We start from the raw sequence: 19,349 nt of genomic DNA on the forward strand, positions 1-19,349 counted from the left end.
AATGTGTAGGATTCAGTGGCATCTATAGGGGTGAGACTGCAGATTGCAACCTACTGAAACTTCTCCCATGGGCAGAAGGCTAGAGCAGTGACAGCTCGTGGCCGGCTCACCATTTTATAATTCACAATGACAATAAATGTATCCAAAACTGGATTTTTTTCTACTTTTTAAACGTAAATCCAGTGCTTTACTGCATTAAAAACAGCAAAAGAGAGTTTATTTTTTGAAAGACAGTGCCAGGAGAGGATCCCTGGGTCCCCCTGGCAGAGGTCTGGGCTAATCATTTATATAAATTATTAATGTTTATTTATCAGCTGACCCCTGGCCTCCTGTCATGGCCTCCTGTCCTGGAATATTGTTATTAAACTCCGGAACCTGTGATCAAACACTAGTGTCAGCAAGCATCCACCCTGCTGAGGTGTTGTTACACAAGGCCACCTCCTTGTGTTGTTAAGCATGACCTCTGACCTTCCCCTGACCTCTACTCTTCCTGAGTGCTGGGGAAGAGGAAAAAGTATATCATCACAGGAAGAAATTAAGATTAAAGATTTCCCCTCTTCTTTTCCACAGAGAGTAATATATTAGTTCATGGTTTTTCACATGATTCATGCCCCTGTCTCTGCAATCTTTTTGCTATCAAAGTGTGTATGATCTATGGAGACTGTAGATGTAGACTTTGCATTCAGCTAAAAAATATTCAGACATACAAAGCAGCATGAAGTTGAACTGTAGAACTAGAAACCTTTGCATTTACATACATACAGCAGTGAACGCTCTGCTGGCGAAGAATGTGACCGAGCAGCGATTGAAACTCCATAGCTCTCCAGGGGACCTTATCCAAGTTGATCTATCATCTGCCACGTCAACACAACGCTGTTTCCTAATAGACCTGAGCTAAGTTAGCCCCGTGTAACCTACGCACCCAATCCCCAGAGGAGCCATGAGGAAAACTCACACTGCAAACAAGCAGAGCAGCACGAGGCCAGCGGAGAAGAAACAGGCCTCTGACATGTTCTCGCCCAGATAAAGGCCCCTCATTGAGAAAAAGACAAGTAACAATGCATTATAATTATACTGGAGCACAGCCCAGAGTCTTCCACTGTGAATATCACTTTTCTATATTAACCTCTCAGTAACAGTGCAGCTCTATAAATAACACAGTCTCAGTTACTGTTGGATTTTTATCAGAAGGGGAGAGTTGTGTGTGGTTGCCCTCATCCTGATCTTTCAGTGTGTGTTCCCACAGCTTGCCTGAAAAATAATTCACTGAGAAGTATCAACATCTCTCTCTATCTATTGATCCTTTGGTCACTTTTCACTGTGACAGAAAGAATAAAAACCAGGGGTAAAATGTTTTTGTTCAGGAAACCGAGGATGGAGTATGCTTAGGAAATGTAACATAAATGCATCATTATTCCGTTTCTGATAAGAGGCACTGAGGAAATGTAAAAGCCTAACTGCTGTTATCAACCAGTAACATTCACCTGACAAAGCTTCCTGTAGGTTAAAAGAGCTATTCATTGTGGTAAATATCTTAGTATTGTGTTAAGAAAAAGGTCCCAAATAAAGAAAATGTTTTCTTCACTTCAGTGGCAAAAACAACAGCTGTAAATCAGGGCTCATGTAAGTTGTAAATCACTTCATATCCAGATGTTTTTTCATAAGAGAATCACAAAAAAACCCTTACCACTTTTACTGATCTCATGCTCTTCTTCCAGGAATCAGGGGCGAAGTGGGATTTTAATCCAAGTCAGGCGAGTATTACACTAAGTCCCTGTGTCACTGTGGTGACTTCATACAGCAGGAATGGTGCGAAATGAGGTTTACGCCAATAAAAGTGATTTTGACAGAGTCATGCAGCAGCAGTACATTCTCATCTGGAACAGAACAGACCCCAAGGAAAGCTTTCACTCCAACGTTTATTCAGCCATCAACCCCAGTTGCATTAGTTACTGACCAACCCGAACGAACCTTTTCAAGAACTGTTTCCACAGTGGGGCGTCTCATTGATCACTTGAGATCATGAAGGACAAGACCATTGGTACAGTGTTACCTGCACCTTGCTTCCTCAACATTTTCGTTGCAGTTCTATCCATCAGTGAATGAGAATGTTTTAATCTATGTTGAAAATTTGAGGTTTGGAGTTCATTCTTGACCTTAGAAATGGCAATTTGTAGTAGCAATATCACCTCAAGGTTCATTTAGGCCCAATAATTTTGATTAAATTCTTCATCAAGAGATGAAGTTCACCTGTTCTCATGGAGATGTTTTTCTAGACAGATTAACTTTGACGCTCAACATAGTGTATATAGTCGTAAAAGATGCCAAATCCTCAACAAACAATTCCTTGACAACTGCAAACATCATCTGCTGATGAAGGTCATAGGATATGATCAAAAGCTGTTATCAGCTGTCCTGAAAAGGTCTGTTTAATCAACCAACAGTTGTTTGTTCAATACTCACAGATGTCAACAACTCCCAGTCTGCCACAAAATGGGAATAACTCTTCTCAATGCTTCTTTCACAGTGGACACAACTGTGTGATGTCTGCAAAGTGTCAGTCTAATCCCTTTATTGAATGGTGCAGGGAAGAATGCTTTAATATCTCCAATGACCAAGCCACATGGCTCAAAAAATGGCAATGTTGATTTATCTGTCTGTCTAGCAATTTGGTCCAGACTGAAAAATCTCAACAATGATTGGATGCCATGAAATTAGGTGCAGATATTCATGGTTCCTAGAGGATGGATCCTAATGACTTTGACAATCCCCTTGATTTTACTCAAGTGAAATGTCACCAGGCTAAAATTGTAATTAGTACTTTGGTTTACAGCTAAATACTTGCTAAACTAATGACATCCCCATCACCTTTAGCTGTACTCTGCAAACAAAAAGCATTCTAACCTGCTAAAATAGGACAGTGAAGATGAAGATGGCACATGTTAGGGCAGCTTCACAGCAGCATGTTGGCTTTGTCACTGTGAGCATATTAGAATGCTGGCACTAGTTTATAGCACAAAGACCCACTTTGCCTTTACTGCTTCAGAGCTGCTAGCACAGCTTTAAACGCTTTGCCTTTCAGAAAAACGATTAGTTACCAGGACAGCAATGAACTGCTATTTTTTAACACCCACAGGAATGGTAGTCAACTCTTGTTTTTTTTACTAAATGTGTGATACTGCCATGTGTCAGTCTTTTCGATATATGAGAAATTGCAGTGGTTCCCAACTGGTCCAGTCACGGCGTCCAGATTTCTCCATAATCATTAGCTAAAGGTCTGTACAGCTCAATACGTTCAGCATCGTACTTGCGTTTGGCCATGTCCTCAAGCAAGCTTGCTGTCTTTGTCAAGTAGCTGTCCGTTAGTTGTTCTCTCTACAGCAAGAAATGGCACCTCAAAATAAAAGCTCTTTTGGAAATTAGCCATCTCACTATAAATTACCATATAATGCCGAAAACTCTGTCTGTGTGTCTGTTCCACGTTTTTCTCCTCACTGACATGGTCAATCCATGTGAAATTTGGCACAGTGGTAGAGGGTCATGGGAGGATGTGAATGAAGCAATATTACATCAATTGGCCAAAGGGGGGCGCTATAGCAACCGAATGAAATTGCAAACTTTGAATGGGCATATCTCATGCCCCGTATGTCGTAGAGACATGAAACTTTGCACAGAGATGCCTCTCCTCTTGAGGAACACATAACTAATAACAAGAACCCATAACTTCTGTCATTTTCAATTTTTTGAAAAACACTTGAAATTGATCTCTTCCTAGGAAGTTTGACCGATCTGCATGAAACTCAGTGAACGCAATCTAGGGACCAATATCTAAAGCTGTCAGTCAGTCATTCTGTCTGTTCCCCGTTTTTCTACTCACTGACGTGGTCAATCTATGTGAAACTGAACATAGGTATTGAAGATTGGCATAGGTAGAAGGTGACAAAGCTACCAATGGGTTTGGATTAGTACTTAAAAATTAAGTGTTTTTTTGAGAAAGTTGACATGTTTGGGAGTCCTTTGCGGCTCATTCAGAATGGACCCATGACCACTTTTGGACCGCAACTCACCAGCTGAGAGCCAGTGCTCTAAATGATGTTGCTGGGGTGGGGGGCATGTTATCAGTCCCAGTGGTATGACCTAACTGTAATCACACCAAAAAAAAAAGCATAAACCCAACCAGCTAATCACAATCACTCTAAAAACACGTGAAACAGCCAGCAGCTAGCAGCTAATGGTGCAAATTCTGCAAACAGCTAACAATGGCAACAGTGCTGACAGAGCTTATAGTGTTTACCTGGGGGAAACTGGAGGGTGGGTGCTACACATATGTGACACTGCCGTAGCATCACCCACTGTATGAGCAAAATGCAGAGCAGCAGCAAATAGCTAGCCGGTGGGACACACACACACAGGGACTCATATGCACTAACATGCATGTGCAGCTGGACTGGCTGCAACAATAACACGCAGAGGTTGCATGATTCTCTGCTCAGGATGTCATCACTCAATAATATCTTTACATAGCAAATAGTGGTTTGCTGCTATATGAATGCTCTGAATGTTGTAGCCACTCCTTTAACTCCTCCTTTTGGTGTTACCTCATCATCCGGCTGGCTTTGTCTGTGCTTAGTCCGGTGATACGAATACACTCCAACACACTTCAGGTTCTTCCTCCCACACAGTAGACCTGCCAAGCTCGGTATGTTTTTATACAAGACAGATCTTTCTTCCATAAACTCCTCACAGTCAATCAGTCAGTGTGTCTCAGTTTGCAGGTCTTGACAATATTTTCACATTCCATTGTGGTGAATCATTGTAGTCCTCTCTCAAACTCAGGCTGTTTATCTCCAGTCTTGCAGCAACAATTTCCTTTATTTACAAAATGCAAATCCCATTTACTGTATATCCACTTCCCTTAGACTGGAAACTCCCACATCAGCTAAATAAATGGCCCAAAATGAAACCTTATTGTATTCAAATATGCAGAACTTCATACCAGAACAACCTCCTATTCTCTTTTACTTAGAAACTTTATTAGGGAATTTTACAAGATCACAGCATCAATATAAAAACTTTTTTTGTTTCACAGTGTTTCACGGAAAGACTTTGAAAATGCAAAAAGAAGAAAATACTGTAACATTTAATGATCCAAACACTCTTTCACAAAATGTTCTAAAGCTCAGTTGCTTTTGTTCCACAGGTTGCAACATCATTGCATGTGAAGCCCCACGTGGGACTTGTGCTCATCTGTTTGTACAGCTTCTGCACCCACAACATATGGGTTCACTCCCTCTGTGTGTGGGTGTGTGTGAATGTGTGTGTGTGTGTGAGAGTGTGTGAGTCACCAACTGCTCGATGGAAGAATAACGTATTACAGACTGAGGACTGACTATTGCCTCACTCTGCTTCGACAGGCCGGAGGAGTTTTTCCGGGAAGATCCCACAGTGATTTTGTAGATCCCTGTGCTGGTTCCAACTCTCCTCCCTGATCCCCTTCACCAGGCCTTCCTGCTGCGAGACACACACATTAAACCCATGTAGCACAAGATTTCAAGTGAACAATCCACACTCTGATCAGATACTTTGTGAATGAGTGTTAGGATTTACTTTTGGTGTGATTTCTTGCACTCTAAGGGACCGACAATAAAATCTGGGGTTGTGTTCACTACCTGTCTTTTCTTACCATTAGGCATCAAACATCTCCTCCTAAAAAGTTTCCTCTTAAGAGCAATTGACAAAGCTGCTGAGAGACACTTAGAGACTAAGAGAACTCCTAAGCTAAGAGAAGGTGACATAGCTGACCCTGTTGAAGTGGGTTAACATGGGATTGGTCTGTGTCAGTGAATGTGAAATAAAATATTCATCAATATGTGAAAAGGGGTGTGCAAAGGAACTAGATTAGGTCAGATTAAAAATTTTGACATTAAATTATTAAAAAATAGAGAATTAAATCTAACAAAACAATTAAAACATTGAATTATAGACTGAATTAAAAGTTTAATTAATTTTGATTAATTTTTTTTTTCATTTTTTAATAAATGTAATAAATACAATTTAAAAAATGTAATTCAAGTCTAAATTAAATTTAACTATACATTTGAAAAATATATAGATTTTTTTGAATGGACTGTAAAATGTTATTACATTTATTCAATTTGATTAAAGATTAAATTAAAATAGATTTCAAATATGAAGCAAAGTTAAATTTGACTTCTTTTTTTATACTCAAGAATTTTGCCTTTAATAGGGAAATTCTACATTAAAAAAATGTATACAAAAGCATGCAAATCCAGACAGGGAACATCAGGTGCTGAACAACGCATTATGCAAAAGATGAAAAAATAGAGTTTGCACACTAGACTATGTTCCCATGAACATATATTTAGTAAAATAACCACCAAGGTGACATTCTCTTCATCAGGTCGGATAAAGAGTGTGAAGCTTGAAATGTCACCGAGGTGGTAATTCAATTAAATATGTATTCATGGGAGCATAGTCTTGGGTGGTGACTCTAATTTTTCATATCCTACAATTAGCATATCCATGCGTAGTCTGTCGATGGCCATAAAAAAAAGAGCTATATATTTCTACATTTCATTTGGTAATTATTTAGTCTACACTTAACAAATAATAAAAATGTATTATTATAAATAAACTCTCACACAAACGTGAATCTGAAGTTTTTGGTTTGGTATTAATTCTCACAGACAGTTCACCATTCCTGCCAACAGCATTTTGCCAGTATCAACAAGACTGTTTGATTTGTTGGTGAGTAGACTGGATCCTTATTAACTGAATCTAAAACGCAGCTTATTATTTTTAGGAGTTTCTCCTAAGCCTTAGGATGTTTTGTGAGTGTGGCCCCTTGTTAAGTAGATATTTTATTTCAGACGTTTGAAACATTTCCTTCTGTCAGACTGTATTTTATCAGCGGTGGAAATGCCTAAATGTGACATTACCACTTAAAGTTACCCACAGGGAAAGATTATATTAATCACTCGACAAAGACCCCAGACATGATGAAAATTACATCACCAGCAGGATGCATACATGGCTTAAACAGAAAGAACAACTTCCCACAATACACTGGTCTAAACAACATATCCAGGCTCAGAACACAGTCCAATGTCCACAAAAATGAGCAGTCTTAACAGGAAATGTGTAATCCTCTATGTCTGAGGTGCCACAAAGAGTGAGCTATGCTTTGCAAGAATGCACACAAACCTCTTGAGTGTCAGCAAGCACCAGGATGATGTCTCCCTCTTCAAACTGGAGCAGGCCGTCTTCAGATGCTTCATGGCTCTCTAATGCCACCCCCTGGTGTAAAACAGTCAACTTTAAAAGGGCAATTCACCTAAATTATTAAAACAGTTTCCAGGTTTAAAGATATCTGAGATTTGTTCCAACCCAATACAGTGGAGGTAAATGTTCACAGATTTGAAAATTTACATTTAAAGTTTTCAACAGCAACTAGTCATTCCAGGCACAGTGTCTCTGATCATCTGAACATATACAATTACACAGAGAACACACTGGCATGAGTTTTCATAGGAACTGCTTTTTTAGTTTTCAGATTTCAAAGGAAATGTTATTCACCTTCTCTGTATTGAAGTGGAAACTGAAATCTCTAAGGCAGATATTTTAGAAGCTCATCATAATAGTCACATAGAAAAAACACTGATTTCATTTTTACAAAGTATGATTTTTACTAGATTAAGCCACTGAATAGTTTCCATCTGCAATCTCTGGGCAGGTAGACTAACACTTCAAAATACAACTAATACTCCTTTTATAACACTGGTACATACGACTCTTCTCTGGGCTACTTGTGTTACTGTTACACAACATTTTAGCATTTAGCATTATACTGTAATTGTCACGTGTGGTCACGATTCACCCAATTTACATAGTTACACAGTCTCACTTTGAAAGAACAGGTAAAACAGGTTAGGAAAATATGGTTGTTTGCTTTCGTCAAAGGAGCTGTATGCAACATTCAGAGTAATCTATGACTCAGAGTCTCAGTGGGGACTGTCCGCACACAGCTCTCAACATGGAGGTGGCCGTGCCAGCAGCTAGCAGCTAATGGTGCTAACAATGTGAACAGTGCCAACAATGGCAACAGTGCTGACAGAGCTGACGGTGTTAACCACCGGGAACCAGAGGGTAGGCGCTACACCCCAGTGGTAGCAATTAGCGAGCTAGTGGGATACACACACACAGGACTCCCAGTGCACTGACATGCACATGTGGCCGGAGCGTCTACCACAACAAACCACAAAGAAGCTCAGATTACAACACACCCTGAGGAGCGTGACTTAATTCTCTGCTCCGGATGCTATTACTCCATTATGTCCTTATAGCAAAGAGCAGTTTGAAGCTATATTAATGCTCCGAATGTTGTATACAGAATCTTTAAAGACTGAGATGAGAAAGTCAACATTAATCTCATGTTGGTGAAGTTCGGAACTGGAGTTAGAGCACCTAGCTCAGTATAGGAACTGGAGGCAGGGGGAAACAAGCCAAGTGTGGCTATGTCCAATGCAAGAAAGCAAATTAACAGTTTCACCCAAATGTTAAAGTCTTCCTTAAATTCAAGTCGTGTACCTTGTATAGGAAGCCTGGTGGATTGTCTGAGCGGGAGTCATCTCCTGAGTCAGCTGTCTCCTGGTGGACTGATGCTTCCTCTGTCTCCTCCTGCTCCTCAGCAGGTAAGATACGGGGTTTTTCCGTGGAGCGGAAGGAGATGCGAGGGGCCGGGACTGGTGGAGGTTTGGGCTTGGCCTCCTCTGCTGGTGGATCACTCACAGTCTCCTGCTCTGGACTCTGTGGGGCACTATCTGCAGAATCAGAGGGATTGGACGCCTCCTGACTTGTGGCCTCCGACACTGGTACTACCACCCCAGAGTCATCCGACTGGCTTGTAGCAAGTTCAGCTTCTGCTTCCGCCACTGCCTCTGCTTCCGCCACTGCCTCTGCCTCCGCCACTGCCTCTGCCTCCGCCACTGCCTCTGCCTCTGCCTCTGCCTCTGCCTCTGCCACTGCTGGACTCTGACTCCCTGTGCTCCTGTCGCTGTTCTCATTGTCACACACTGACTGCCTCTTAGGTGTGTTGGCACCGCTGGAGCTGAGATCGGAGTCTGACGAGTTGACATCTTTGGATGAAACAGAACTTTCTTCTGGTGGGACAGGTTCTTCAGAGATGCTTTGAGGTCGTTGGACAGGGGAAGAGGGCACAGCGTCTTTTCCATTTTCAGTGGATGCATGGATGGAGACATGGTCAGCTGGGAAAGCAGTATTGCAAGGGATGGGATTGGAGATAACCAGAGACTTTCTCTTCTTTGACTTGCTTGTTGTGCTATTTGAAGAAAAAGTACCTTAGTTATTTTTGAAGATTTAAAAATCTACCTAAATAGAATAATTCGTACTCCAGCATACTGAACAGAAATGGTGGACATGCATTATGTATGTGTGCTATTTCCCTCCTAGACAAGAAGACATTGTTGTTGGGAACACTTGCAACACAGTGCCTTACCTGTTCAGACCCTTGATGATGAAAGCTTTTCCCGAGTGTTGAGTCTCCAGTTTCTTCATCACATTGTACAGCTCATGGTTCAGCTGCAACACAAAGTGCAACATAAACACACAAACCAACTTGCCACACAAATACCATATCTATCATAGTTAAATATCACTTAAAGATGCAGTTGGAAGTCTCTTTTTTAATCGGATTTTTCACACATCAAGTAGAGCACATTACTTTTTTGCGATTGTGGAAATGAAAGGATGTCTGTCATATCTTACCACGCTCATTTCCTTATAGAAGACATCTCTCAGGTTGGATATGTTTTGGAACACGGTCACGTAGCAACCTATCCGGCTACAGAGACAAAGACAGTTTATCTTTCAGTTCATTCATATGACCTTCAATAAATCACGTTCAGTTTATGTTGTTGTATGCACATTCTGGAAAATGTCTGCATGGACTGATTCCATCAGAACATTCTACAGGCCATTTACACTTCTGGCCCAAAGTTTTGTTTTGTCCTTCCAGTCAAGAGAGGTTTTGCACATCTTGTTCAGAACAATCATGCAAAGGTTGAGTTAGTTTTTCCAGTCAGACTTATGTCTTTCAAGTGGTGCGGGTGGCCTCGGGATTAAAGCTACAGTGTGCACACACAACTTTTTGTCATATTTGTCATTACATCCGAACAGTAGTATCTGAGACAGTCTGTAAACAAACAAAAAATCGTGTTCTTCCCCTTTCTCCTTTTAGTGCTTCTAATGGCATTTGCTAGAATCCATCGGCCAGGTGCTTGGTTTTCACTCGCATGTCTCCAACATGGAGGGTGGGTTGAACACTCTCATTTTACAACTAAACAGTACACTAAAATAAGTTTCTAAAAAATTTAAGGCGAGAAATAGGCAATGCAGCAATACAATCTTGATTCATATTTGACAAGTGCTGCCCACTTTTGGAGTATGGCAGCAGTTCATGAGCAGTGATTGACATGTATGACAGCTGCGTTAGAGACTCCTCGGCTCTGATTGGTTGTTTTTGTTAGTGAGGTGGATTTGTGTGAATGCCATTAAAAGCACTATGAGGAAGCCTAAGAACATGATTTTTTTCTCACAGATTATATGTCTCATGTACTACTGTGTGGATGTAGTGACATTTTCAGCAAATATGACAAAAGTTATTTTTACCAACTGTACTTTCAGGGTGCAAAACATGAACCGCAATGTCTCCAGTTTATGTCTGGCCTTGGTTGCACATCATTCCCATCTTTCTCTTGCTCTCTGTCTCATTTCCTGTCAGCTCTCCACTGTTTGCTATCTTATACAGGTATAATCCCCCCCCCCCCAAAAAAAAACACAATAAAATAAAAACAGAAACGGAGTGAAATCCTACTTTTCTGCACAGAAGTGTTTTGTGCTTTCTGATGTATTCTCATTCAATATCTGAGCACCTTCCCGGAAAGCTTTTGAAAAGGTGAAACCTGGACACATTTCTGAATATCTCCATTGGGATTCTTTTATATTAAAACATCTTAAATAGCTTATTGGCACATCTGCCACACACTGTATGTTCTGATTTGCCTGGGTTGCTCTTGTTAGTCTGGAATACCAAACAAGACACTGTCATGACATCGTTTAACTAGTTTATTTATTCTACACAGATATTCTAACTTTACTTATCTTATCATGATCCAAAACTCCACTATGGGATTCCACTCAGTGTTACCTTGGACTGTGCTGATTTGTACCGTACCTCTGATAGAGAACAGGCAGCTCCTCCCTCAGCTCATTATTTATTTCTTCAAAGACATTCTGGGCTTTGTTGAACTCTTCCTCTGCCTGATAAAGAAGATTAGGAATTCGATAAAAAAAAAAAAAAAAAAGAATACTGACAGTAAACTCTTATCAGACAACACTCTGCATTTCTGCGGTATGTGCACTGTAGTACTAATGCTACCTTTGCTATTTTGGCTTCATCCTTTTTCTTTGCATTCTGTAGCGCTTCCAGGTGGTGACGTGCTGAATCGTAGTCCACCAGCTTGCGACCACGTTTAGCTACTCGCTCCTGAAACACAGACAAGTGTTTCGAGTTAAGAGATATTTCAGTGAATATGTCATCCACCAGTGAGAGGGTGGATTATCTCTATGTGTGTCATCGAAATCAGACTGGTGATATCTAAGAGGCGCAGAAGCCATTCTAGTGTTTGCGTACAGTTTTGGCAGGAACTGATTCAACTTAAAAAGCATCAGGTTACCTTGACCTCAGGGAACTGGCTTGTGTAGTTCTCCATGGTGCGGACAATCTGGTCACATAGTTTCTCTTCAAAGTCGTTCCACAGTAAGTCTTCACTCTAAGAGACAATTGTTATCACATTACTGCAACTGTAACACATGTCTCTAAAGACCAGATAACTTTAAGCAAGCCACAAACATAACTTCAGCAAATACGGATTTAATTATGTTGGACGATATAAAAAACCTTGACTCACTTAAACTAACAAAATGCAGCAACTGACCAAAGAAGGGAAAAGCTTATATCAAGATCTTCAATGCTACATTTATCAACACTAATCTAATGAAAGAAATTCTGTTTTCCTTTTATTATTTAAAAAAAAGGAAGAAAAAAGGTTTATGGACAAATGTTATTGATATGTTGCAGCTGAGCAGCTAATTAGCTATCTAGCATGCACACTGACGTTAGCAGTACATTTTTTTCCCCAGTAAATGTTTATTTGGTTACTTGTTCAACGAGCTTACACGAAGAACCAGACATGTGCTCATGTTTGTGACTTAGATAAGACTCAAGGGCTTATGTGGGTAGTTGCTCAGAGTCTGTGGCTTTTGGTGTGTCTGCTGTCTGGCTCTGTGAACGTCTGCTCTGCCTAGGAAAGAAGTATTATCAATCGGAGATGGGAAAAGTTGGGTTTAAAAGTACTAATATTAAAAAACTGAATTTCTGACAAAGTTGTCAAACTTAAAATATGTGACTCCACTGTAGCATTTCATTTTGGACATCAGGATTTATGCTTGTCACCTTTAAACTGTAGCAACATTCCCCTGAGAAGGCTATGTCTCCATCTTGTGTGTTTATTTTAATAGTTAGCTGGTGAACATATGTGTAGCACTTTGCAGCTAAAAAACTAAAAACTACCCTCAGGTGTCTGTCGAGACCAAAACAGAGCTAAAAGGAGGGAGAATATTGGACTTATATTTGGTGGCCAGAAACATGATCCCGAATGAATACTCATGTTGCAACTGGATCTGTAAATAAATATATTTGCTAACATGTCAGCCATCAAATGTATTACGTCATAATATGTCAAACATGTGTGATGTTCAGCTTGTTGTCTAGTTCTGCCCCCAAAGTAGCTACGAAAACAAAACAACAACAAACAAAACAGATTAACGCTGCTTAAGACAATACATATGCTTGCTTGCAAAATGGGGACCAAGTTAGTCTGGATGCTTATATTTCCATGGTAGCTTAGATCAAGCTTCTATAAAGCTACAGTTGGAACATTTTATAAAAAAGTAACTTGGTCGTATTTACTGAAACTGTAACTATATCCTGACAGTGGTATGTGAACCAGTTAATATGGGGAAAAATCATGTTCCTCCAGCTCCTCCTAGTGCTCCTAATGGCATTCTAGAATAATTCACTGTGCCTGAACAAAAGCAGCCAATCAGAGCCAGATGGAGTCTTGAACGCAATGTCAATCAGTGCTTGTGCACACACTGCGCAGCCCCCCTCCTGTGCGCACGCTCTCACTCAGTCAAGCTCAATATCTTTAGTGTGCAGCTTCAGGAGGACCATTGCAAACACACTGGCTAAGAAACAACCACATGCAATGCAATCTGGCCATTCCACCTTTGACGACAACAGCGTACATGGCAAAGACAAGTAAACAGAAGAAGACATATGACGAAAAGTGAACTAAAAAGAAAGAGTTAAACAGAAACTGAGCTGGCATTAGTTTCGAATCCATGTCAATAAAGCCACTCCGATGTTTACTCTTGTATTATCCCTGGCTCAGTTTAACTCTTTCATTTTAGGTAGCTTTTCATTGATGGTCTTCTTTTGTTTGCTTTCCTTATCTTAGTTTGCGCACTGTTACTGGCAGTGCAGTGTGCGCACGAACAGTGATTGACAGCTGCGTAAGAGACTCCTCCTGGCTCTGACTTGTTTTTATTCAGGCATGATGGGTTCTTGCCATAAGGAGCACTAGGAGGAGCCAGAGGAACCTGAGTTTTTTAGACTGTCTCATGTACTACTGTCAGGATATAGTCACAGTTTTAGAGTAATGACAACAAGTTATTTTTTATAAAAGTTACCTGTAGCTTTGCACCTGCTTGGTGAAACCCAACCTGCTGAAATAAAATTTGATTTATCAAATGACCTGGCTTTGAGGACCTGTGTGGCTCTCAGAATACTGTTCAAGCAAACATCCACTAAACCACGTTATGAACATACCTCTGTAATGACAGCGAGGTCCCCCACTCCGTTCCAGTCTGGTTCGTAGATGTCTCGCAACGTCTGGGACAGCCTCTTAGATGTCTCATGCACAGCTGTGGAAAGAATCAGGAAAATGCAACAAAAAAAGTATTTATAACTCCATAAGGATCAACTTATCATCTAGCATCAGCAGCACAGCTCATTGTGGCCGTATTGTTTTTAGGGTTTGTGGTACTGTTGCTACACCCACTCCAAGAAGGTCAGAACAACACTGGTTTCCTGAGTGGAGCTCACAATGCAGCAGCGATAGTTGACAACACTAGCAGTTTCTTGCATATGAATCACATATGCAGTGCTGCGTCTGCAATTTTTACTGCAGGATTTTATTTGTTCTTGTTCAGCATGGCAACGCAGACAGAATTGCAAAAGTCGACACAGGGTCCAAGAATAGTAGACATCCACTTCCCTATTATTCACCAACTGTCCTCAGCAAAGAGCAGCGTTCTGTTCACACTGTGCTGTGGGTCTGTATGTGCTGTGTGTGCTTTCATAACATACCTTTCACAGCTGTGTGGTAGGCTTTGACATCTTTAAACAACCTGGTTCCATCGATCTGTGTGGAAATACAGAGCAGAAAATGTGAAGTCAAAGCGGGTGACACCCAGCGACATTATCGCTGGGGCTGACCGGTGCCATTTATGCTTTATCATTTCCTCAGCAGCCTCGAATGTTGAAATCAGTGTGCTTCTGTTGGACTGCGGCCTGCTTTTACTTGCAGCGTAACTTTTTCTGCATCAAGCTGCATGTAATCCACAACACTTGATAGTCAGACCAAAACATTGTGTTTTAAAATAAACAACAATCACAACATTTGATGTGGTGATGGTAGTGGTGAAGTGAAAGCAGCGTGTCTCGTCAGCGTGTAGACTTCCTTCCTGTTGCTTCTCATCAGTGTCCCTCCAATATGTACTGCAGTTGTTGCAATAAACCCTGAATGAGCTTTGAGCAACTTAAAAGTGAACCTGTGTGACTTTTGCCTAACAGCAGCAATTGTGGCCACAAGTAGATAATGATGAACACTAAAACACAGCGTTACAGCAGCACAATTAGAAATGAGACATGCAGTAAGTGTACTAATTTAGTAGTTTTCATTATATAGCAATACAGTTTGCAAACATTAGCACATAAGCTAAAAGTAAGGCTGTAGCAACACAACCTCGGAGTGTATTGAACTGTATGAGGAGGAATTTTATTGCTTTTAAATTGAACCTTTCATTTGTAAAAAGAGGGTTGTGCTATTTCCTCTTTCCACTGTTACAGTCTCACTTTTCAATCCTTTTAAAGACCAAAACTGGGCCAACTTATTAATCCATGAGGAGGTGGGTAAACCTTAAAATAGATCGTTTCTTGAATCTGAGCATTCTCATTTCTTTTAGTATCAAGGGTAATGCTTGTGTACAGATATCTAAGAGACAGAACAAGCTGAATTTATGCAGAATAGATAAGCCCTATTTCCTGTTGTCAAGGCTGAGCTGATTGTGTGAACTTGTGGGTTGGCATCTTTTTTTCAGTTTCACCAGTGCTCCATTTAACTAGAGATGTTAGGTAAGACGGATAAAAGAAGCCACCTTAAAAACTCACTGAAGCAAAGCACTTTCTGTGACCTTTATTTGCATCTTGCGATGAGTAGCTAAGGACTACCTGGCAGAGAGAGCTTCTCGTGTTCAAAAGGTTACATGTTGGTGTACCTGTTGTTTGTTGAGGCTCTGGAAACATAGTTCAAACTGTTCGTCCTTGGTCTCCATGGTTTTGCCCAGTTTTTGCAGGACCTGAGGGAGGATGGCAGATTCAGAGTAAGTTTCAACATCAGAAAGGTAAAATTAGTAAGTAATAGAGCTAGACTGATAGAAGGGGAACTCCAATTTTACTCATAAATATCTGTTTTCCAGGTGTTGGGAAGTTCTACTGCTTCTATGGAAAAAGTTGTATTCAAGGGGGCTAAACACTTTTTAAAATTAAATGCAAGACTTTTTAAAGACTTTTAAAAGGTACGCAGCCACTCTGTGTACACTGTGTATAAAACCTTTTGTGGCTCCAGAGGTAGATACACACAATCTGGTCAACTGCCTCGAGTGATGTTACTTGAGTCTGCACTGGTTGGGGCTGAAGACGGGCTGAAGTGAAATAATCTGGGGGTGAGGAGTCAGAAATGATCTTAAAGACCTTAGTAGACATTCCTGATCTCTACAGCAAGCTAGAGGAGGCTACATTAGCCCCAACTAGCATAACACATCCGAATTTCTGACCAAACCGAGTAAATATTGCTGCAGTTGGAACAGCTATGTGAGCCACCCAACAGCTACATGACTTGTCCGCCATGCTTACGCGCCAGTGCACAGTCAGCGCCCTTAGAACCTTGGTACAGAATTGGAAGCCCCAAAGAAAATGCTAATGCTGGGTTTATCTTGTACAGGCGGGAGACAAAGTTTGAAGGGCCGTGTTGTGTACGTACCAAACGTAATGTGGCTGCAGCTATAATAGAATTTTTTCATTGGATTTTGAATGATTTCAGAAAATAAACTGTGGCAAACAAAAGCTTATGATACTTATATGTATTGTTCAGCATGACAATCTTCACATATGAACATCAATTTCGTGATTTTTGAAGGGTAAATGCAATCACAAGATGTAAAAAGCTAATGTTAGGCTGTACACCAGGCATGTCCAAAGTCTGGCCCGGGGGCCAATTGTGGCCCACAGACCAATTTTAATCAGCCCTTGGCTTGACTTTCAAAATACACCATATGTGGTCCTTTACACAATAATGGTTAATCAAGCAAGATCACTTCGCATTTTTACCCTTCACCTCACAATGACAGGACTATCATACATTACATTGTAGACAGGCATCAAGTAGTAATAGTTTATTAAAAGATAAAAATGGTTGCATTTATCTCACTTAAAAAAAAACAAAAACACTTTTGATGCGAGAATCAGTCGGCCCCCAGGTGTTTTCACGTTGTTTTATCTGGCCCCCATTCAAAAAAGTTTGGACACCCCTGCTGTACACAAACTACACTACAGTCGCATGATCTCAATGTTGCCACCACAACAAGACTTTAAAAACATTTTTTGGCATGATGATATTCTTTAGTCTCATTTAGCCACATGTTAGCAAGCGCCTTTGAAAAGACACAGAAAAGCTTCAAAATTTACAAATACACAAGTATTTACTGACCTTTTTAAAACTTGTAGAGCAAAACATTAAAACTGTTATTCCAGGCATCTAACTAAAGAGCCATTTAAAAAATCCCCTGACTTCGAGATGAGGGAACTGGAAATGAAAAATTTCGCAATTTCACATTTTAGGGCTCATTTCTGCAGCACATATACATATCTTGACCAATCTGTCTGCAGTCCAGTTGCACTGTGGGTAAGTTAGACAGTAGACAACAGTTTTTGACAAGGTGGAAGAACGTATTAACTAAAAAAGACAATATCTCTGGTTCTGCTGTATCAATTTTGATATTTTTTTTACTGTCCATCATGAATCTGACATTGCCCTCGGGAGTGCAATGCTAAATTGGTGGTCTACTCTTTAAATAGCCAGGCCGATATACTGGCCCAAATCATATATTGGTATTGGTGTACATATTGGCCAATAAGAAGTTGCACTACAGAAATGTCAAAGTAGATTTCAGGTGACTTAAACACAGTGTCACCACTGTCAGGACATTGGAATACACAGGCCAAGCTGATTTAACAGTGTAGCAGTAATAATCATAACGGATTAGTGCTGCACACATACTCAGTAACACATACTCCTATGCCTCCAACAAACTAGACACACATGGCCAAGTATTACATTGTCCTTCACAGTCCACTGCATGCAGCTGGTTGAGAGCCTGAACGCCACATCACATGACCTTTAACTTTAAATCTGCAACAAAGGCTCTCATTATGATGTCTATACTCTCATTTTCCAGATGAAAACTCCAACTCCCTAAAATAGGCTCCGGTCTCGCAGCTCAGAGTACGTGCAAGCTGCTCTTCTGAGGTGGAGCAGCAGCAGCGAAATCAAACTAGTCAACCACAAACAAAAGTGCGAGAAAGGCTCAGTAAGCTAGAGGAAGTGCACAGTCAGGAAGTGGCAGCTTGTGTGTCCGCACACAGCTGTACAGTGCTGAAAGACACTATGATGCTTAGACCAGGGGAAGTCCAAGCTACTGTTTTATTAATGCACCAGACTAATAGCCAAGGTTATTATTCAAATGTAGACAGTTTCAAACACACAGTAGACATGGCTTATGGCACATGTTTTACAGCCTTGTGCATTGAATTGCCTGCACAAACAGCGTTTCCGTTTCTCTTCTGGTCAGTATCACAGGTTGTTACAATTTGTTATGATGAAGCTTTACACGATTGTATCCTCACACCTGGGAGCATTTAATTATGACTTACAACTTGGTACAGAGCTTGATAACGGGACCATAGATAGGGAAAGTAACAGTAGCCACAGAGCAACACAATTCTTAAGCAACAGGCTACAGCTATTGTCATTTTCTCATTTGCCAGTTTTTTCTATGTGGGCCTCTAAACTATAGCTATACTGGACTAATCCTCTGAAGGAGCTGCTTGTCCCAGTTTGGAAGCCTTCTTGTAAATCCTATGCTAGAAGCTAAATCCCCTTCAGACATGCCTCATATTCTGTTTAAAAACGTTATTTGAGCTACTCTGAAGGAAAATCTGTTCACAGTAGGGCATTTAATTAGTTTATATAACCACAGCGTAAACCTGGATGACAGAACAAGCTTGATCAAGTCTGTCTCACAGCTCACCAAACTAATGTCAGTGCCTCTAGTGTACAGTTCTGAAGTTAAACGTCAAAGAAACTTTACTAAGTTGTTTTCCCTGACTTACCTTCTCCTGAGCTCGATTCAAAGACTTCTGGACCCGTTTGGCGAGGAATCCAGCTCCAGCCTGGAGGTTCGGGCCCATCTTGTTCTCTGCCATCGTCAACTTTTCTGTGCGTCTCCTCACTGAAAGCAATCCGCCTCCCGCTTGTCTGCTTCCTCTTGAGAAACTGCCTTACCGCTGCTCAACTGCGACTTCAATTCAAGGCGATGGAGGTGGAGCAACAATGTTAAGTGTCAAGACACAAGGATTACACGCATACACACACACTCACAGACACACAAGCGGTGTTAAAACCAGCTGGACGCCAAGCTTACATCATCACCATCACCATCATCAGTCTTCTCTAGTTTCAACTTGTCCGAGGAATTATTGACATGAGTCTGTGCGTGTCCTGATCCGCAAAATAAACATCGTGTTCACTGTTGCAAAACCTCGCTCCACTCCCATCTGCTATCAAAGG

The 19,349-nt window shown here is 40.8% G+C and overlaps 1 protein-coding gene across 2 annotated transcripts; it reads right to left on the reverse strand.

Annotated features, from left to right (window-relative positions):
- Positions 1-5,011: 5,011 nt before the first annotated feature.
- bin2b (bridging integrator 2b) lies at positions 5,012-19,331 on the reverse strand. Of its 2 annotated transcripts, none has more exons than XM_049579745.1 (12): positions 18,893-19,331; positions 15,721-15,801; positions 14,531-14,585; positions 13,991-14,085; positions 11,775-11,870; positions 11,477-11,584; positions 11,273-11,358; positions 9,805-9,880; positions 9,536-9,618; positions 8,608-9,358; positions 7,225-7,317; positions 5,012-5,511 (listed from the first exon to the last, which is right to left on the reverse strand). In XM_049579745.1, the coding sequence occupies exons 1-12, from the start codon at positions 18,983-18,985 to the stop codon at positions 5,398-5,400; spliced, it is 1,731 nt and encodes a 576-aa protein (XP_049435702.1). In that variant the 5' UTR covers positions 18,986-19,331; the 3' UTR covers positions 5,012-5,397. The 2 variants fall into 2 exon arrangements, with proteins under 2 accessions (XP_049435702.1, XP_049435781.1); XM_049579824.1 differs by having other exon boundaries at positions 5,012-5,508; positions 18,893-19,330.
- Positions 19,332-19,349: the final 18 nt, after the last annotated feature.

The sequence above is a fragment of the Epinephelus fuscoguttatus genome, linkage group LG1, assembly GCF_011397635.1.
Source record: "Epinephelus fuscoguttatus linkage group LG1, E.fuscoguttatus.final_Chr_v1".
Lineage (NCBI taxonomy): Eukaryota > Metazoa > Chordata > Actinopteri > Perciformes > Serranidae > Epinephelus > Epinephelus fuscoguttatus.